The 22,660-nt window shown below is 36.2% G+C and overlaps 2 protein-coding genes across 5 annotated transcripts in view; one reads left to right on the forward strand and one right to left on the reverse strand.

The window, feature by feature from the left end:
* The window catches only part of ITGBL1 (integrin subunit beta like 1), a 261,142-nt gene extending 252,131 nt beyond the window's left edge, over nucleotides 1-9,011 (forward strand). The window contains exons 10-12 of the mRNA XM_024230736.3: nucleotides 5,225-5,338; nucleotides 6,361-6,468; nucleotides 8,307-9,011. Coding sequence (XP_024086504.1) covers nucleotides 5,225-5,338; nucleotides 6,361-6,452 — 206 coding nt within the window. The 3' untranslated portion in view covers nucleotides 6,453-6,468; nucleotides 8,307-9,011. The remainder of the gene's footprint in view (nucleotides 1-5,224; nucleotides 5,339-6,360; nucleotides 6,469-8,306) is intronic.
* The window catches only part of FGF14 (fibroblast growth factor 14), a 677,860-nt gene continuing 660,186 nt past the window's right edge, over nucleotides 4,987-22,660 (reverse strand). For all 4 annotated transcript variants that reach the window (XM_009248765.4, XM_054529201.2, XM_054529200.2 and 1 more), the window contains exons 4-5: nucleotides 17,435-17,633; nucleotides 4,987-13,785 (exon numbers count right to left, since the gene is read on the reverse strand). In XM_009248765.4, coding sequence (XP_009247040.1) covers nucleotides 13,649-13,785; nucleotides 17,435-17,633 — 336 coding nt within the window. In that variant the 3' untranslated portion in view covers nucleotides 4,987-13,648. The remainder of the gene's footprint in view (nucleotides 13,786-17,434; nucleotides 17,634-22,660) is intronic.

Below are 22,660 nucleotides of genomic sequence, written 5' to 3' on the forward strand. Positions count from 1 at the left end.
TCAATCTAATTTCAAGCCCCAAACAAATCTTCCACCAGTTCTGTTCTCAGGGGGCTTCAGCCCCTAGAAACACCTACCTTGAATTCAAGCTGTGTTAGGAGAACCAAAAAGAAAGAAGGTTAAAAGGAAGAAAACAAGGGAAAGAATTGGGGAGAAGGAGATTAAGGAAGAAAAGCAGGAAGGGAGGCAGGGATGGAATTAAACTGCAAGAGAAAAGTAGGAGAGAAGAAAAGAGATGTTATCAGATGAGAAGGGAATGATCTGTGTATAAAAAGATACTGAGAATGAATAGTTTTTGAGTTAGTTTTTTTTTCCTCTGAGCTATTGCTTCAGACATAGAGCACTTAAGTTTAGATACTTTTTTACTTGGTTTTCTGTAATGGCATTGTCACTGGGATAAGAATAGAAGCTTTTCACAGAAGCTCTACTGAAAAAAGATACCCATACGTATTAAAACACTAGTGTGCTTATTTATATTTGTTTATTTTAAGAGTCAACTATTGTTTGTGTTTGTGTGTTTACTACACTCACTATTGAATCATTAACACTTTCCATAAGCGGGTCTTCCCTAAGACCTGTCCAACTGCGAGTACAGGAAGAACACACAAAGCCATACCCTCCAGGGTAACAAATAGTCTTCCATTTCCTAAACTGAAGGTCATGTAACAAGAGTTGTTTCTTCTCAAGAAATAAATATGCTTATGAAAGTCATTACAGCCCTAGGAAAGATTCTCATCTTTCAGCATCATAAATGTAGACAATACAAAGAAAAAAATAGGTTGACTAAATATTGACTCAAAGGCATTTCCTGAAAACAAAACAAAACAAAGCCAAAGAGTCCCTCTAGCTAATGCCTTTGCAAATTGCTTTGGGTGGTGGCGATATATTCAGAGATCAATGAAGGGTTGAAAGCATATTTGTCTAAACTATTTGTTTATCCTTCAATGTGTAGAGAGTTTGGGAGTCCTTAAACTTAAAAGGGAACATGAAAGCTGCCTCAAGTCTGCACATTTTGACATTCCTGTTAGCGGATGGGCCTTCGGACTGTTGGCAGCAGCTGATCGTGATCTCCCTTCTTTTCTCCTGTTATGGAGACATCAGTGCTGGATTATCAATGAAGAAAGGGGATAAAACCAGGATCATGGAACTGTAATCTATGATAGGCACAGAGGATAATGGGGATGCCCCAGTTACTCCTGGTTCCAGTGGGGAGCACTACCCCACAACCCACCCTGAGAACCACAGGAAAAGTAACGCGTGAAATAGACTAAGGGACTTTAACATGGTGATGGAAAAGAAAAACCTGTTTCCGATTTTTTGACTGGGGCCATGTATTTCTCGATCAATTTCATGGACTTGTCCAAATTTTCTATCATTTTTCTCAAATTTGTCAATGAAAGTCCCTCACCCTGATGGTCACAAAAGATATACAGGTTCTTTCTTTATTTGATTATGGGACAGATCTTAGCAGTGGGCGTGAGATCACCATGGCACACAGCTTGGTGGCCTGTACCCACCAAAAGGCTGAAACGTGCACTTCCCACAAGCTGTGAATAAAGCCGTCACCTCAGGAGACGATGAAGAAATAGCGTTTTATTTCTTTACAAATTTATAGCCAAGACAATAAATCACTCCATAGAAAAATTTAAAACAAGATACATTGTTGTGACCTTCATAACAGATGGAGTAGTTAGTACAATAGTGAAAACTGCCTGCTGGGATGTCAGGTTGCAGCATTTTGTCAGGCTTGAATGAAAAAGAAAGTCCAACATTAGTAATGGAATGGGCAACTGAAAAAGGTGCCTTGCCCTTAGACTCAAATCGTTTTTGTGAATAACCAAGGGAGATGAGGTTAGTGCAGTGCCGGGTCTCCCCTAAGCTTAGCTACCTTTGCAAAGTACATGATATAATTCATTGTGGGTTGTTTTGTTCATTTGGGGATTTATTTATTTGGATCCAAGACTACACAATTATATCTTTGCCTTGATTACTTCAAGCTAGATCCAGGTAATCACGTCCAATCTTCTTACAGATGCTGTTGTGTGACAATGGCTGTAAACACATGTCATTAACTGTTTCCTTAAACTCTCACAGTGATACTTCTTGGATCCCACATCATCCAAAGAAGTCCAGCATACACACTCACTCACCCACCCACGACCTGTCCCACATCCCCAGAAAAGAGAGAGTGAAAGATGCTTCACAAAATCAGCCTCAGCCTGGTGTTCAAGTTGCCTCGCTCAATATGCCTGTGCAGTCAGACCTGCAGGAAGAAACAGCTCATTTTTAAACTACTGTATACGAAAGTTTTTGCCTGGAGATACATCACAGATAGGCAGATCACTAAAAAGAAGAGTGGATTGAATCAGAGTGAAGTCTTCAGTTAACTGTTTGTTTATTGCCTGTGAGGTCCAGGGCAGTTTCCTTTATTCTCTCTTCCATTCTCATCTTTGAAGGTAAAATTTCATTTCTTTCCCCTTCCTATGTTCTAAGGTGCCCTGAAGACACATGAGAAAATGTGGCTGATTCCCCAGGGATGGAGGCCAGCAAAAATGCACAGAAGGGAGATGGGAACATTCTTAAGGGTCCTTATATTGGGAAAGAAAATGAATGGATTAGTGGTGCTGTGGTGATGAACTATCTGCCCTGAAACTCCTGCCAACATCAGCTGTTCTCTGGCTAGGCTGGGTCTCAGGGGTGTGAGTGGGTCTTGGCCAGCCGAGTTGAACCATTTTCTCACCTCTTGATAGTCATGCAGCCTACATCTGTCTGATGGGACCCTCTCCCTGTGTGTTTCCCATTTAAGAGAGGCACAATTTGACCCGTGTTATGGAAGAAAACAGCTAGAGCGTTCTACAGGAAAAGTGCTATAATAGGTCCTAATAACTATTCACACTGTGTTATTACTATGTGCTATCTAGTTCTAGTTTCACAAGCAGTAGAATAATTTCCTACCTCTAAGATGCATTGAGCGTTGACAAACAGGAAAGAATAAAACAGCTGGGAAAATGCTGACTTAGAAAAGCTACTGTTTCATGACACATACAAAATCAATCCTCATTTTTTATTCTAAGTATTTCAGCGACTAGTAGACTTTCAGAACTGGAATTTACTCATCAAATGTTCTATCCATATATGCCATATTAGCTTTAGCTGAGCTTACCGGTTTTCTGAAAATGCTCTACTATGGCATGAAGCTAAGCATTCCAGAAGCAAGAGCAGTGATTAGAATAGTTCCAGGGCCAAAGGATAAGTTTGAAGATGAAATATAAGATATTTCATGAATTGTGACATATATAAAATGATATCCTGGGTGTATATATGAATATTATGGGCATATAAAATCAGATCAGCACTACTTTAGAAACAACTAAAAACAGTCAAATATTTCAAATAATTAATCTTCCTCCACTCAAGGAAATAAAACACTAAGTATGGTGCCTTTTGAGGAAACTTCTCTGATAGTCAATGAAATACTCCATGTGGTCTTTGTTGGCAGATAAATCACTATCCATTTGTTAAACAAGCAGTAGAGTGCTGCACATTTTTTTATGCCTAGAAATGTGAAAGTCTTTAAAATTAGGATAAAGAAATCTCTAAAATCAGGAAATTCCTCACCTTGATGAGACCACAAGGGAACCAGCATCCCTTGCAGACTGACCTGGGAGCAGCAGCTCCCCGGGTCCTGAGAAACCACCAGGCTGTCAGTCAGTTATTAAAAACTGAGATGATGTGTATATTTCCTCAAGAGCATGCAAATCAACCTGGACCCTCAGGAAAACAAGTCAAGACTAAATAGAATTATACCATAGCTACACAAGAAGTTAAAAATAAGTGAAAACACAATTGTCACAATATAAATAATTCTGACTGCACTCTTACTTTGAGAAGTGTGTCAAGAAATGACAAACATTTAATTTGGACTTTGGGGATTTTTGCAGCTAAAATGCATATACCAGTTTCCCTGATATGAAATATCACATAGTTGAGACACATGAACCTGAATCCTTTCATGATATCTGTGATGACCACAACTCCTTTTTCCTGATCGCTTTAATCACCCAGGCTGTTAACTCATTTTTAATCACTGTATTTTAAAAGAAGCACTAATGACTGATTCTTGCCCTTTTCAATATATTTTGAACTTACCAATTCTGCAGTTTTGTTAAATATGTCAGAATACTTTTTTCAACTGCATATTCTTTCAACCTGACTTTTGACTCAAAAAAAATACTGACAGCCATCTTTTAGTAAAGGGAATTCATGTTTGGAAAGAACAACCAACCCAAGGAAACAGAAGGAAAAGGAAGTTCTTTTTATTTGTTTCTTTTTCATTGTAAAGTCTTTCCTGCTGTCGTCGAGGCAGTTTTTCCATGTAAGGTTTTTTAGCCTGTCATGGAAAGCTGTTTAGACTGAGAGAACTTACTTCTGTCTTGGATACCGTTCATCATCTCATTTATTTTCTTTTATTTTAAATATATCATTAATAACATTTTTACTCATAAGTAAAGATATTTTAAATAACCAAAAAGGAAGTTTTTTAATTGGGTAGGAGAAATGGGTGAAGTGGAGGGAAAAAGAGTTGAATCCAGAGCCTCATAAAATATGAACTTTGGGAGTAATTTGAGCTATCCTAGTTTATGACAGAGAGTCCTGAGGATGAGTCTCACAAGGCAAATATACTGAGTGATTGTATGCATTTTTAGCACTTGAATTAGCCACCTAATATGCAGGTGTGCTCCTACTCCAAGAAGATCATGTAAACGAAAATCCAAAATTATAAGCACAATAATTTAGTAGTTGTTTTAATTAGAAATGCAACCTAATTTAATACAATTCCCTATTCATTTCCTTTAAAGAACAGGCACTTTAAAAACATGATTCAATTCAGGGGGAAAAAATCTATTTTTGAATACTTTTTTGGAAGACCATCTGTAAGAATCAACCCCATCCTGCTCTCATTGACATTTCAACCAGACTGGGCCATGGGACATTTGCTCAAGGCTAATTGCAACTGTCTAGATCCATAATGAAGGCTTTCCTGGGTGACCTTTATGAATTACAGTAAGTAAAGCTCCCCTCTGAGAAACCAGCCATTCAATAAACTTTTACCTTTGGATGATGGGTTATTAGAAGCCTGTTGTCAGTGTGTCAACGATATTCTATTCGAGATGGAAACCTTTAGTTATAAGGTGATGCTGAGTAATAGCCTTTGTAATTTCAGGTTCTTGTCATTGTGGGAAGTGCATTTGTTCTGCTGAAGAATGGTATATTTCTGGGGAGTTCTGTGACTGTGATGACAGAGACTGCGACAAACAGGATGGTCTCATTTGTACAGGTGCGGTATTAACCTTTTCTAATTGCTCTATGCCGCAGTTTGTCATAGAGCCAAGAGACACTCGTCATGCAATGCTTTAGGTGGCTGGACCAACAGGGCCAACTGTGAATATGAAATATCTACCAACGGCAAAGTGGGCATTTGGGAAAAAGCCCTCACAAAAAGCCCTCACAAAAGCCTCACATTATTCCTGGGCATAGAAGAATACAAGAGAATGAAGCTAAATTTTGTGATTATTTGGGATACTTCCACAAAGTAACCTCCCGCCTCAAACTCACATGTATGTAGTTGTATATTGAACACAGAAAAGAATTTTCTTGGCAACCATTTTACTTTGAACATGGCATAGGGAATGGAATATTCTTTCAAACAGAATTTGGGTACCACTAATTGATGTGTTCGTTGCTTTTAGGGAACTGGATGTGTGTATGGGGGAGAGGTATAAAGAGGGCTCAGCTGTGTCATAGCCACTGCTATCCTAATTTATTGAGTCCTCATAATTGGTTATAAATTCATTTGTTTAGCCAAGTTACGGGGAAACAGAGACATGTATACTTCTCCTCAGCTCTAGCTGAAGGTAAGAGATGACTCTTTGTGTGTCATTAAGTTAGACCTTTGCTTTCTGCCCATCCTTACTACATAAGACTGTCTTCACTGATTACTTGGCCTGCCTCAGGTTATGTCAAAGAGCCTTATGTTTTTCCGTATTTATTCATAAGTCAGATACAACTTGCTCTTTAAGGGAAAACAAAATTGTCACCTAAAAGCCTAGCTGGAGTGATACAGGATGGTTACCATCTGATCGGTAAAGGGTGGCACCAAATAAATGCCGCTAATTGTTTGAAAGATTAGACGTCTCGCAGCTGCTTAATAAGCTGTAATAATAACATCATTGCACAATAAGAAAATCTACCAAGGATGAATGAAATGATTTCATTGTGGACACTTGTGATTTATAATAGCATGTTTAAACTTGGCACATTTTGATCATAATCATGATACCTATATGTATTTTATTGCAGGGAATGGAATATGTAGCTGTGGAAACTGTGAATGCTGGGATGGATGGAATGGAAATGCATGTGAAATCTGGCTTGGCTCAGAATATCCTTAACAATTACATGAGAGAGGTCTGGATTCTTATTTTTTCTAGGCCATTAGAACATATAAATGCGAAGGAAACCATGTATATTCACCACTAGGACAGGTTAAAAAGACCATTGTATGTTTTTCTATTTCTGAATTACGAATGAAATCCGAGTACCTATTAGAAATGAGTTTTGCAAATTTAGATGCAAATAACACTAGAAAAAAAATGTTTCTTCCATAATTAACATAAGTGGTTCCTAACGAGAGCAATTTTTCCACCCAAAAGACATTTGGCAACATCTACAGACAATTTTGACTGTCACGCTGGGTGGGGTAGGAAGGTGTGCTGTAGACATTTGGTGGGGGGAGGCCAGGGAAGCTGCTCAGCATCCTGCAGTGGACAGGACAGCCCCCAAACAAGGAATTATCCAGCCCCAAATGTCAACAGGGCTCAAACTGAGAAACATTGAGTTACATGGCTATTAGAAATCCACATTCTTACACAAGAAAGACCATATTAGAATCTAAGGAAAACATGCATATTCACATTAATCAATCGATCAGATTTTTCCAGAATTCCATATCAGTCACCATATTAATATGGGGACAATGAAGACAAACACACAGGAGATAGAATATCAGATTGGGGCTGGATCAAGGGCAAAAACTGGTCATTAAGTCATTTGACATTAAATCATTTAGCCACTAAGTTATTTGTCTACTCTCACTTTAAACTCACCAAAGAAGATTCTCTTGAACAAATTATGAAAAATGTACAATTTAACATTTTAAATAAATAGTGACAGAAGTTGTTTATACTCTGTGTCAGTATATATATCTACTGATAATTTATTTAAAAATGAATTGTTATTTAGGGATATCTATTTTAGGTTTCTAGAAATAAGGGATCACATTTTTAAAACTGGGCAGGGGTTATGTGTATAAGAAATCTGATTTTTAATTTTAATTTATTCCATGGTTATGTGGCCTTTTAAAAAAGACAATATTGAGTTACATAGAAAATGGGCCTGAAGTATGCATCCATTTCCCTTAAAATACTTTTTTTTCTGAGGATACCTTACTTACTGGAAACCTGGGGTCATGCGAAGAAGTCAAGAAGAGAAATACTGTGATAAAATGGCACCAATCTCAGAAGCTCACAAAGGACCAAAAAAAAAAAAAAAAAAAAACTAGAAATGGCTTAAATAGAAATTACAAATATTCACTCAGTGATAGGAACAAAATGTTTATTTTCTTAATGGTGAAACTTTGCTTTGTATGAAATTCACATTGAATTATGAAAGTGTACAATAATTGGGACTTCCCTTACATATTTACAGGTAAATCTACTTATACACATTAGTTTAGGCAACCTTTAATTATTTAGAGCTAAAAAAACCACTTGTTTTCTAAAGGTGAATTATTTTGTAAAATCCTAGAATAATGTAGCAAAATCATTTCCATATTACTTTAAGATGAAAATTTTTACCTGGAAATTTTATTTTAATGATGTAAATATTCTAGAGTCATGGCTTAAACTTTATAGTCAAATTTCCAAAAATAAGGAAAATATGCATCCACTGAGTTACTTAAAAATTTAATATTGAAAATTATTTTAAGAGAACATTTAACTGATGCTGATTTTTATAGTACTAACAATGTTCTCATAATGTAATCGATTTATAAAAATTGTTATCTCTATCCTGAGATTAAGGAGTGCAACCATGTTGTAGTTCTATTATTGAGTATGTAAATTGATATATCTCTTTCGTAAAATGAGGGAAATATAAGTAGTCAATAAATAATGTAGGTTATATTCTTTCCTCTTCACTACCTAAACATTTTAAGCTGCAAACAACCTATTATTATTGTTTTGTAGCAATTTTGATGACGTATTTGCTGATGCACAGACATTGGAATTCATTACATTATCTAGCCATCATAATACAAATGACCTTTGGATTTCTCTATCACGGCGCTTATCCTCCTATTAAGGATCAGAAAGTTAAACTTTACGGACCACGTACGTCCCTGTCTCATATTCTTTGTTGGTTTCTGTTTAATATTTTAAAGCTGTAAAAAAAAATAAAAATTCCTTCTGAGCTCCCAGGCCACACAAAAAGAAAGTAAGGGTGGATTTGGCTGGCAGCTGGGCAGTACTTTGTCAGCCTCAGCTCCGCTGGAACTGCCCTTGATTCTCTATAGCTCATCACAAAACCTCAGGTATGTCTTATTTTTCTTATAATCCTCTGTATGTTATCATCCTTTTTATTAACAACAACAACTACAACAAAAGTGCTGCTCTTTTTCATAGTCTCATGTAAGAAGAGTGTCAAAAATGTCCTCAGCGTTTGTTTTCTCAGAAAAAGAATTTAGATATTGGAGAAATTATCATACCATAAAGTTCAAAATGTGATTCGTCTAAAATTTTGGACAAAGATGAAAATATAGTCAGCTCTGTTCTCGTGTTCATTTAGTTAGAAACCATAGTACCGGAACTGTATTATAGTATAAGTAAGTTAATGGTACCTAAACTCTAAGGAATGCTTTTTCTTTGAAAACAGAAATATTTTATTTTTACTTATTTCTGTCCACTATGTTTCTTTGTGTGTATGTGTGTGTTTGTGTGTGTATGTGTGGTTTTGATGCCAGCAATGCAAACACCAATATATCTATTAAGAAGTGATTGAATTTAGATTGGAAAAAATAAAATAGTTACATGTAAAGACATAAACTCTTTCCTTCTTAAATGTGATTTTCAACTCTACGATAGAAACTCCCTCTAAAAAACAAGCAGGGCAAGAACAAACTTGTAATGGGTGAGAGAAAATAAGCAAATCTCATTGGCTCGTTCCTGTTTTTAGGAAGTTGCAGTGGGATTAACGTCAATTGGAAGGGATGCAACAAGTTTAGAGAAGGTGTTGGCACTAACTAACTCTGCTTGTTTGGCAAATCATCACTGAGGTATTCCACCGAAGGACTTTTTCAAAAAAGTCAACTAAAGTGCTAAGTCATAAGAGGAGAGCCAGTATGCCCGTTGTCTTTCTGGGCTCCTTGAGTTTATCTGGATTCCAACAGCACTTTGGAAGTACTGCCCTCCACTACCTCAAATGCAAATACAATCTCTGCCAGTAGACATTGGAATTAGACTTAGTGAAAACCAGGAAAAAAAAAAAAACTAAAATATAACTCAGCCTTAGTTTGCAGACTCAACTGTCAACACTTTGAAACCCTACTCCATGTTCAAGAGAGTCAACAGGCCCTATGTCAGTCACATTGTAGGCTAAGAAACCTCAGCTATGACTACTATTTCACTCAAAGTAATACAATGTACATCCTGGGTTTTGATATGCCTGCATTGCATTTTGGAAAAAAAATTGAGGATTTAGCCCAGTCGCTTTCCCTTGATATAGCCTTGTTCTGAATTAAAATGGAAAAAAAAATTTCAATTATTTTCATCATCTTCTTCTCAACTGGATGTTAGTCAATGTGGTCTCTTTTTGAATATGTATCAAATATTAATGATCCACAATATTTATTAGGGAGATAATTTTAAGTGAAGTGATACATGTCTAACTTAAAGAATAAGAAGTTTTTGGTTTTTGCTTTTAAAGACAACCAAATCTGATATTGTTCATCCTGATAAAAATAACTTTTAGTGCTTAAAGCATTAATTAAGCACGTGGCTAGGTATGATAAAGAACTTCTGCTTGCTCCCCAAGAGGCAAACTAAACTACTAGAAGAACTGGAGCGGGAGTCCTTTGGACCCATTGTGAATCTCTTTAAGCCACTCCTACCCAAAAACATTCAGGACAAGCAAACAAACATTTAGAGCAAGAATCTCCAAATTCTTCAGGATTTGTAATGAAATGATGTTCAGTTCCATTTTGCTCTTTACATAGGGTGGAGAATTTTCATGTCTTCTCTAATTAATTTTTCCAAGTGGTAGCAAAATGTTTTAAAAAGCAATCTTATATTAGAAAAAAAAAATGTTTTCCCTTGAAATACCAAAACAACATTTCTGAGCATTGCTGAGGGACTGGCAAAGCAATCAGCTACTATAACAAATCAGTAGAAATAACTCTCCCACACCAGATATGCATGCAGAAGGAATGGAGTATTATAGAGACTTGATACAATGGACATATGCACATGGAGGTACAAAACACACGGTCTTTAAATACAAATGAATTCCATCAGATTTACTATACGGAACATCAGTAGTGAGAGATTGCACTTACTTAATAACAGCAAACTTAATTTCTGAGGGGAAAAAAATGGTGAAGTCTTATCCCAAACAAATAGCAAGAGAGGTATCCTCAGAGAGCTAAAATTTTCTTTGGCATGGTAAAGGGGGAAATTGAGTTTACCAACTTATTTACATGACATGTCTCTATATTGGTGAGTAATGCAATGCCATTTTGTTACATAAAGTTGTTTGATGTTTTTTAATATGCCTTCATATAAATATTTTATTCACTATGTTGTATTTGTGAATACAACAAATGATATTAAACACAGAAACTACAATGCAGACAAACTCTTCGTATGCAAATTAGCAATACATACCAACAGTTCTTGATACACAGGTACCTACTACATGCAGCTCATCATTGCTGTCCTCTTCCCATGCAACAGCTGAGACCAGACACCAAGTAAATGACTAACTCAATTACAAATAACAAGGACCCCTCTGCAATATGTCTAAACTTATATTAGAAGAAAAAGTATTTGCATCCTTCATGGGGATAAATGCCCTTATAGACACCCCATATATAAAACACAACAGAGATAGATAGATACACATTTACATAAATCTCAGTCACTTTTACAAAAATAAATCTTGTCTTAATTTAAACCAATAAACAGACTTGCAGGGGAAAAAGAAACCAGCAAGTAGGGCTGATTATCAGTAACAAATACATGGGGGTGTTTGCTCTGTGTGTGTGTGTGTGTGTGTGTGTGTGTGTGTTCTAATGTGTGATGTGTGTGATGTGTTGCTGTAAGTAGTGTCTATAAGCCCATTTGATTGATTGGATTACAAGTTAATGACTCAGTTGGCCACATATTATGGGATATACGTTTTCTGAAAATAATTGGTTAATGGAAGTTATCTAATATATTTTAACTGATCCTGTTTAAAACAATAGGCTTCAAGATGACATAACACCAAATCAAAAATGACCAAAGGAATCATTTTGTTACATTTATAATTTAGCATCATCATTGACAATAAATCTACTCAAACGTTCTGCTAACTTTTTATTTATTCAAGTAGAATCCAATATGAAAATGAAATAAGCATAAACAGTTAAATTTATACTAAACCTTTAATCAGCTAAGCAGGCCAGAATTTTTTAATGCTGGGCAAGGGCTGTCATGAAGATTTATGAAAGCAGTGACAAAATAATTTCCCAATAAATACAGTGCAGATGGGGAAAATGATGACTGGGTCATCCTCCCACATAGAAAGAAAGAATAACAAGAGGCCAGTACATTGATCCCACATATAATTTTCAGTAAATGAGGTTCAGTTTGGTCTCAATGAACTCTTCTGAGAAGAAAACATTGAATTTTATTAGGTGTACACAGAGTTAACTAACAAATATATTCCCAAACAGTTTAGTATGAAACATTTTGAACCCCTTTAGATCCAATATTGAACATTTTGCATGGAATCTTCACTGTGTAAACTGTTCCTGGCCTTTCTTGGTAGTTGTCTTCCCTAAGCTCAGAGTTCAAACAGTATTTATTAAATTAATTAAAAAGGAAATTAATTAAAAATGCAAAATGAAACAAAATAAATGGAATGGACCAAAATCCTGATGGATGAATGTGTTGATTTGCCTTTATTTTCATCTAGGATAATTCAACAGACTGTACTCTGAGATCATGGCAAGGCACCTCTAACCCAGCCACTGGGCAATATGAGCCCCAAATGCTGAGTTAGAGGCATGTACTGGTGAAATACACAGTACCGGACTCAGCATGCTGAGCTAAAAAAAATATTTTTCCTAATATGTCCAGTTTAAAAACTTTTGTCATTAAACACCAAAAATATTAAAGTCTAATTAATTTATAACTAACGTTTGCATTGCTGCTGCAGGAAAGAACACAACAGCCGTCTTGCCCATGCTCTGCTGAGTATGAGGGGAATGCAGCCAGAAACGGGGATGGCGTTAAGTTTGGTTCATTAAAAACAGGACAGAGTATATCTGAAATGGATTTAGGTAGCGCAATTCTTGTAGGTTGTAATTATTGATTTTTTTTTTCCAAATAATGAGAATTAATAGATGAAAAATGAACCTTAATCAGGCCTACAAGGCCTACAGAAATCTTTGGACCCACTTTCTCAAAAACCAGTGGGTCTTGCTCGCTGGGCAAGGCAAATGTTACCATTACCAGTAAGCTTGTGATATGTATAAAACACACACACACAAAGAAACTAGAGAGGGATGTCAAACACATATCATAGAGAGCTTCCCTGGATTGTGTTTGAGCCATTTCCCACCCAGGCAATGCCGACCTTGGGAGCACAGTATCTGCTACTGGACAGAGCGTATATGTGTGTTTAATCGATAGTGTGAGCCAGAGACAACAATCTTAATCTTTATAGATGCAATTTGTAATAATAGGTTTAGAAGGCTTCCTGATTCCCTGATTGCTCTCCGACCTAAGCCAACCGCAACATTTATTTAGAGGAACAAAATCCCTGCAAAAGGTCACAGACAGTGGAGCGAGCAGCCCTGTAAAAATGGGACGAAAAGAAATCCGTAATAGCACAGGTTTACAGCGTCTAACTGGAAATTACTCAATATTATTTGTGTGCTACAAAATTGAACTTAAACACATAGATTTCGCTGAAACAGGACTCAAAAAGGATTATGGGTAGCTGTCAGCAGGCAAGGTATCGAGTGTACTTGTGAAGTATGTCATTCACATGAAGTGTCACAGTCACAGAAAAGATCTTAAAAAGGCATTCCATATCTGGTAGGGCATTCCATGGTCTGAGTTTAGCTGGTTATCCAGGTGTCTTCTTGTTGTGGGGGGCGCAACAGGTTGAGGTTTATCTACTTGCAACAGAGAAGTTCGGAGACAGCAAAGAATAAGCATTAGCTTACTTCCCGCTGCTCTTCAGCCACGGAGCAGGAATGTCTGGTGAGGATAAATCACTCAACTGTGCTCAGGACGAATAAGTCACAACACCTGTGAGGATCTGGCTATGTTGTCTTACTCTTGTTGACTGGTTTGCCTCCATTCATTATTGCAGACGCACTTGTGCTTTTACTTGGCGTCACCCCAGGCTTCGGGACCGTTTCCCCGACATCATGCAAAGATGGTTCTCGGTACATGGCAACTAGTGATGGGAAGAAAGGAGGAGGAAAAGCAAACAAACATTGCTTGGTTAGGTGTGAGAATGGTCCATCCATACATGCATAGACCACTGCAGTTTGCCCATTTCTGTTTTCCCTGAAGTAAAGCAATTCCATTGAGAAGGAATTCCTGTTGTAAAGCAATCATTTCCAGCCCACAGAGGACATTACTCCCTTCACATTCTCTGGTCTGTATACCTAAAATATGTACATGAGTGCGCATGGATTTTTGTCTAGGGCAGAAGGTTTAAATGGGAGCTATGGCCTCTTTGTGAGTCCATGATGTAAAACACACACACACACACACACACACACACACACACACACACACACACACACTCTGTAGGAGAATGACAGGCATTTAACTTAATTCTCAAAAAAAGAAAACTCAGACTTCCCTTCCACTGCACACTAATATCAACACTTGAACTTCTCATTCACGTCAATCAATCTTTGTAAGCTGCGGTATTTACATCCTAGAACATTAAATTACTTTCTTTCATGTGGTTCAAAAGCAACATAGTCATACTAGTGTCAACTTCAAAGCTACACAAAATAATAACAAATAACTCTCTTCCCATAAGCCAGAGCCTTCAGGAGATTATCATTTCAATGTTCATTTCCTACAATCATGGAAAAAGACCCTTGGGCAGCAGAAGGCAACTCCTCATTTTCTGCTACGTTATTAAAAATCTAATCGTGATACAGGGGCAGAAACAGAATGGCAAGACAGCAACTGAAACTACCTGAATAAACTCTGAGGATTTATCTAAATAGTGTCTGGTGGCATAATCACAGTAGTTCAGGTGGCTTTTTAGAAAATGATTTTTGGAAGTCCTAAGAAAGGACATATAAGAGTGACTGATGTTTGGAAAAACTAGGGATTAAAGTCATCTGCCATCAGAAACACAAGTACGTTAGAGCTGCCCAAACTGCTTTTTAGGTTTTTGAAAGTTGAAGGTATTTTACGAAGAGCCCTTAGGTTTAGTTAAGATGAACTACCATACGCATTCCCTAAGTTCAAGGGGGTAGAATGTGGCCTTTAGTATCAATGCATCACGTGAGTTTTCATGAGTACACATACTTGAAAGTGCAAATGTACATAAGGTTTCTATTAAATTACTTGCTAAGGTAGCAAAAGGAACTAATGTGTATCCTGAAAGTACATTCCAATCCCTCACTCCTACTATTAATTAAATTAGCAGACAAAAGCCTGAAGCATTGACCTTGATTTTCTATGTAGTGAAGTTGTATTGTCCAACAATGACAGACTGGATTAAGAAGATGTGGCACATATACACCATGGAATACTATGCAGCCATAAAAAAGGATGAGTTCATGGACACGGATGAAGCTGGAAACCATCATTCTCAGCAGACTATCACGAGGACAAAAAAACAGACACCACATGTTCTCACTCATAGGTGGGAATTGAACAATGAGAACACTTGGATACAGGAAGGGGAACATCACACACCGGGGCCTGTTGTGAGGTCGGGGGAGAGGGGAGGGATAGCATTAGGAGATATACCTAATGTAAACGACGAGTTAATGGGTGCAGCACACCAACATGGCACATGTATACCTATGTAACAAACCTGCACGTTGTGCACATGTACCCTAAAATTTGAAGTATAATAAAAAAATATATATATATAAAACAAACAAAGATATGAATGCCCTAGAGTACCAATAATTAACCAGTTACTTAATTTGTCCTAACATTTCCAGTAACATTATTTATATTCGGTATGGGTTTTGAAAGTTTGAAATTAATTTTCCTCTATCAAGTAAACAATGTGATAACCTCTGTCGTTATAGTACCTACCCCCTTAACTGTTTTTAGAGTACTTCTGCTAATTTTTTGAAAACATAAAAACTATTATTTCTCTCTTTCTCATATATATGTATATATACACACAAAACACTCATATACACAAAACAATTAAATACATGAGTGAAATACCAAGTATCATTCTATACCACATCATTATTGTCTCAGATATTTTCTACGAGATATGCAAAATAACTGGTTCCCACATTTTACCTCGGTTAAATGACATAACAGCCCTTTTGGGTTTTGTTACATTTATGCAGCTAAAGGGTGAGGTTCTAAAAATCTAGTCAATTCTTAACTATTTACAAAGCATAAAATGAGTGAAAAGAGATAAAGCACGGTGGCAAATAAACCATGGTCTTGTTAGAGCTTCTGTGGGCTTATTTTTTAATTTTTTATTTGCATTTAAATATTGGTGAGTCCAATGTTATCAAAATTTATTTAAAACAATGAAAGTGTATCATGGATGTGTTTTTTGGGAGGAACAGGGAAATCCTCTAACTTCTTTCTACTCTAATCATCCTTATGATCCACCATATACTGAAAATAATTCACTCATATTACAGACTATGGAATAATCTGTCTTTTCTTACATAGGCCCTGGTGGCTAACTGTTTGGGTTTCAATAAATTGTTCTACAGAAAAATATAATTAAGAGTGACACTAAGTCAACATCATTGAAATTATAGAAGTAGTATTAGCCAACTAGAGTGACTTTCTGAATTTAGGCAAACTGGAAATTATACACTCACAGATGATGAAGAATTGACTGTTCAAATTTTTAAATTATTTTATTTCAATATAGAGAATATGCATTATGAAAACAATATGCATTTTCTCTTGATGGCTAAGCCTTTCCTGTAGGAATAAAACACAAAAAGAAAATTGAGCTGTCCAAGCTAGCTTAAAATATTTACTGAATTATTGTAGATCTGATCTTCTGCAAAAGAGTAAACAAAAGAACTTGAGTAGAAACACATGTGAATAGCCTAAAATCAAATATTTTTGTAATTCTCAAATGGCATATAGATAAAAGTAAATGACACTTTTGGCAGAATCATTAATGAGAGAGGTGCAGATGTCGTTGATTAATTAAAAAACTTTGTAGCCTGCTCTTTGGGTATCTGATTGAAGTAAATGTGAAGTTTCCATTCATCCGGCATGGATGATTGGGTATACCCCTTCCTGCACACAAATGAATGTGGATAAATTATTTTAGTAAAAGAAGTAATGCTACAACTGTATGCAGTGAAGTATTACACAATTTGAAAGCAGATGTGTAACATCAGCAAGTTCTTTAAGAGTCAAGCTATTATCTCTTAATTTTCTGTAATTATAATAATCCACAAGTAGGTAATTACTTTCACCTAGATAATATCAAAATGGAAAATACTTTTGATTCCACACTCAAAACTTATTTTTTCTAATATACTTATTATGTTTTTCTAATATACTTATCATCACAGATTTGTATCATTACAGATTTAAAATTGTTTTAAATTAATTTAAATTATCTAAGGGTTAGAGTGGTTGTAGCAGTGAGGATTTGAGCCTTTGGAGGTGGCAGAGAATAAATTTTTCCTGGTACACATACATACACAAATATGGTAAAGTGTATAAGGGGCACAAATTCTAAATGAATAACTTAAGTAGGCATCTGTGCAACCATCACCCAGATCAAAATAAATGACATTTCCAGCACTTCGTGAAGGTTTCTTATAGCCATAGTAGACGTATCAATTTGAAAAATAAAATATGTAATAAGTCTATAATAATAACGCATGCATAATACTCACCTTCCAATGGCTTGGGTAGAAAATGAGCTGCTGGTTTGGTTTTCTTTACTCTGTTCCCTTTCATAGCTTGCCCTTCCTTATTTAATCCCAAAAACCAGGCTCTACCAGATTCCTGTTGTCTGTACAGCATGGATGAGTAGATTACATAATAATTTTCAAAAACAGATTCTTTAAACTTGCATTCAGGGGTAAAAAGTTCCTGTGGAGAGAAAATGAAACAAAAGTTAGAGGAAGGAACTTGATCTTCACTGTACATTCTATTCATTCTCTAGAAAGTTTCCCAGCATGGTGAAAGAGTGCTTTGGCATGGATGACCGGAGATACCCCTTCCCGCACACAATAATTGTCTATACATTTTTAAAATATACAATAAATTGAGAAGAACCTGCTACTATTGAGAATATATAGAAGCAAAAGTATATCATAAGAAAACAAGACATGAGCAAACTAAAGATTTAACTTAAACAGAAGACAATTCAACCAGAGTATAATCAGAAAGGGAGCATTAAAGTAGCATCAGATATTCACAATAAAGTGAGCCAAATAAAATACACATTTCAGATATTTTATAATTCATTTTACATGTTTCCATAGGAACAGTGATATAATACTCTACAGTTGCCAGTTGCTCCTTGGATCACTGAAATCATAGGGTGATACATTTTACTTACAAAGGAACAAACTGAAACCTCAAACTAAAACCATGACAATCAGCTGGCTTACTTGCCAGCCACTAGAGCTATTGTTGTATAACCAGAGGAGGTTAGGTGTCGTGTTAGCTGGTCATAGTGACAGGAGCTGAAAATAATTCAATGGGGCTCCAAAGGTTTGAGCCCCATTGGAACTCTTGAAGATAAACATCAAAAGCTGCTCCAACTGAAAAACCACACAGCACTTTTGGAAAGCATACAGTTTGTTAAATACTATTATGCTCAACGCCATGGTCTACATTAATTGATGAGCAGCACAAAGCTTACTACTTTACAACTATTATTAATGTCAGAAATATTCACAGATGATTTTTATATACTTCTTACTTTGGGATGAATAATAATGAATATAATCCCATGCCAAATTAATAAAAAAATTGATAAAGGTACAATCTACATATGCATTTTTGACAGCCCTCTATTAAAAATAAATTTGAAGTTCAACCTGTCTGGTTATAGACCATGAAAGACACTTAGCTAGTTTTAAATAGGTCCAACACTGTGCTATTCTATATGTATATAAACTATAGATGGAAAATAGATCCTTACTGTCCTTGATCTTTTTAAAAATACCACTGGACTAAAAAATATACATAAAGTTTTCATTTTTCTTTAATAGATTTTATTATTGCAGAAAATAGTAACTTTTGTTTTTCTTCTAAAAATGGTGTATACCCATTCTGAAAAATATTCCTTAGGGGCTAAAAACTAAAACATTAAAGGCTTGACTTTATGCTAACTGTAATTAGGAATGTGACCTAATGTCATGAAATTTCCTTTCAATATTTCCCATAAAAGTGTGAATTATCAAATGCTGTCTCATGCAGGAGACAATTTATTCAGTGTGCTACGTAACTTTAATTCACTGAGAGCTAATAGTTTTCCAAGGGGAACAGGCTTTGTTAGTGGCAGATGCTTTTCAAGACAAAGATGACAGTTACAATGATCAATTTGATGAAATCGCAATAGCCAAATGGCAGGTTTAGCCCCCTCCTGGAGCAACTTATGTAGATCTTTATTTCTTCTTGATGATGCTACCTCAGATTAGAATAAGATCCCATCCAAATAAATGTTCTGGCTTTCTACTGAGTCCTGCATCTCCAAATATCCTCCTATTAGTTTTCTCACTAATAAATGAGAGTCTCACTGAGTCAATGTCCAGGCCATGCGCCAGAAAAAAAAGATTGATAAAACAGTACATGTTCATGCATTTATTGTGAGTAAAACAAAATGGAATGCTACAAATCTGGCTTCTCCCCAAGAGACTAATAAATATATTGGTTGAAACTGTACTTTCTAAAACAAAAGGATTAGACTTTGGCATTTCACTTGTCTTTTTACTGAGACAGGCCAGGGCATCTAAGCATATTGCTTACTAGTTAAAAACCTATCTCAAAATCAGCTATGAGTGAGATGGTAAGAGCTGACTTAGTGGGTCACTTAGTGGAAGTCAGAGGAACCTGGCTCCGCCTCCTGGGCTTCAGGTATCTCTGCCCAGAACCTGGCTCACTGATGCTCATCCTTCTGCTACAAACACCAAAAACGTAGATCCACAGGATTCTCTTCTGATCATCACTGCCATAATGTCCAAAACATGAATGGTGCTTGCAACACCATCAGCAACTTCGAGATGTATTGTCTCCATTATGAATTCACTATGTTGAATATGGAAGAGAAGAGATGCTTGATGTAGAGGAAGTAATTTATTCTCGGTGGATACCTTAAGGACTTCTGACACTATATCTTTTCAGATGAAATGTTCGCATCCTAGGACTCCAAAGAAGTCAATTCCACTGCACCTTTCTGTGAGCCGTGCCTGTGACTTCACAGATAGGTGATTCTTTCTGTCTTCCACAACTGATAACTATTGCCTTCAGTTGCTTGTGATAGTGGAGACTGGTATATTTTCAGCCTTCTTATTTGTGGCTAAATAATTAATGCACACACAAATGCACATGTTACATTCAAAGATGTTATTGTCTAATACATTTTCTCAAAACTTTTTGAGAACTTAATCTGTTCCTCCAATATTGAAGTCTCAAATAACCCCAGCATTTCCTATAGAACCGATAGAACCAATGGAAGTTGAGGTTAGTTGCTATTTGAAAGTATATAAGTGATATACTTTCAACACGTAAATGGGAAGCAATGGAGCAGATAAACATCACCTGTGGAGGCAGACAGTAGGATTCAACCCTGACCCCACTCCTTACTAGCTGTGTATTCTTGGGGAAATTACTCAATCTCTCTGGGCTTCAGTTTCCTCATCTCTAAAATGAGGACAAAAATCATAGGGCAATAAGGTTGTTGGGATGATTGAGTGAATAAATACGTATTACATATTTAGAAGAGAACTTGGTATACAGTGAGCACTCAATAATTATTCTTTAAAAGTTTCTCATTATTTGTAGTCAAAAATATATCCTGATCAGTTATTTCAATTCTGTGAAAATCTCACCAAATCAAAAGTCAGCTACATAATTAGTCAATGAAAACAGTTCTACACAAAACATTGGGTTCAGCATGAAATATACCAAGAAAAATAAGTCATTCATTTCATTGAAAAAATGACAGAACAATATAATATTTGTTATGAGTGACTTACCTATAAAATACTAGAGTGATTATAGTGGGAATCAATGGTATTGTGAAAGGCAAGAGGTGGTAAATGGCCTGGTACATTTGGAGAACTGTAAGTAGTTCATCACTGAGATACAGGCTTTGTGGGACAGAAGTAGAGAATGTTGTGGATGGGAAGATAGGTTTGAGCAACGTAATAAAGGGTCTTGGAAACTCTAATAAACAAATTAGATGTCTTATAAGTGAGAGGAAGACATGTTGAATTCCCGAATATGCAAGGGAATAATAATATGGCCCGATTCGTATGTTATAAATACAAATCTGTTGTCAGTGTGGAGGATGGTTTTGAAAAGTTAAGAACATGTCTGTGCTGATGTTTTCAACTCTGATCTCTCACAAAATGAACCTGAAAGTTGTCTGTAGAACATGAGTATCTGTGTGTTCACGTTAATAGTTAGTATTAATATTACAAATGGAGAACCAGAACACACAAAGTAAGGGGAGAAATAATACCACAATTATGACACACTGACTTCTGAACTTTCTGGTAGCCAGGACAAAAACAGAAAGACTATAATGTTATAAAAATTATTCAAGAGAGAAAATATTTTCCTTTTTGAAAATGAAAAGTTTCTTGGCATGAACTTTTGAAAGGTATTTCCTTATAAGGGACCTAAAAAAGTGACATTGACAAATATAAACAAAAATGCTCTTGAGAGTAATTGCACAGTCATACTTTGTGCTTCAATCCTGCAGTATGCTTTAGGAAGACAGACTGCATTGAAAATGTCCAATAGGTAGAACTACTTAAAGTCCAGTAGGTGGAAATAATTGTAATTGATGAGATCTCCAGGGATAATGTGCACAGTACGGGCCACAAACTCAAATGCCTCTAATGACCAGGTAGATACAGGAGTGAGGCAAGCTGGCATGATCATGGCACCATAATGAGGATAAACAGCCTCTGACTCAGGCTCTATGGTGAGATGAAGACAGTGGTAGAAGCAATGATTTTTTTATAAAGCAGCTGTCCCTCACATGGTTCTCCTGTGAAAATAAAAACCTTAGATCTTTAGGAGATCTGATTTTTCAAAACAAGTAAGAAATGTAAGTTTCTACAGATAATCTCCTTTTAACATTGGCAACTATTTCTTAGTTTTTGTTTTTCAACCTTGAGTGGGTCAAGGGGCCACGGGGAAGCCTGTGAGCCTTCAGTATGAGACCTCCAATGTAGAGCAGCAAGAACCAAAGAAAGAGGAGTACACTACTTTGCTTCTCAAAGCAGTCCTGGTCTCATTGATAGTTTCTATGCAGTTGGATAATACAATTATTGTGCCAGTGAAACACTCTAAAACTGGCAGTGATAATACAAAAATGCTTATTTAAATTTAGGCTGAAATATAAACTCTTTGAATCTGCCAAAACAAGATCGATAAGGAGTTTGAGGTATCTCTTTCACAACAAAATCAACAACAGATGAGTTCCAGCAGAAGCTTGAATATTCATTTGCACCACTGCCAAACTAAATCATCAAGTCATAGGATAGAAAAATGCAATAATTAAACAGAAATGTTATATCTTTTTTATGTTGTGGTTGTTTTTGAAATGAAAGCACCATCTGTGGTGTACTTATTATCTTAACAGTAGCAGCAGAATTCCTCTTCTGAGGGAAATGCCTTTGTTTAGGAAAATACCCTGATGGGCCATTTGCATGTACAAAGAGAGACTTCTGGTTGGAAGGAGCTCCCCTTCCATAACTCATCAGGAATGAATAACTCAGATAATCTGGCAAAATCATAACCACAGAATTGAAAGTGACCTTGAGAATCTAATCCAGTGGTCCGGCAAACTGGCTCTCAGGCCAAACACAATTTTCATCTGTTTTTGTAAATAAGGTTTCGTTGGAAAACAGGCACTTTCCTTTGTTCGTATATTG

The sequence above is a fragment of the Pongo abelii genome, chromosome 14, assembly GCF_028885655.2.
Source record: "Pongo abelii isolate AG06213 chromosome 14, NHGRI_mPonAbe1-v2.0_pri, whole genome shotgun sequence".
Taxonomy (NCBI): domain Eukaryota; kingdom Metazoa; phylum Chordata; class Mammalia; order Primates; family Hominidae; genus Pongo; species Pongo abelii.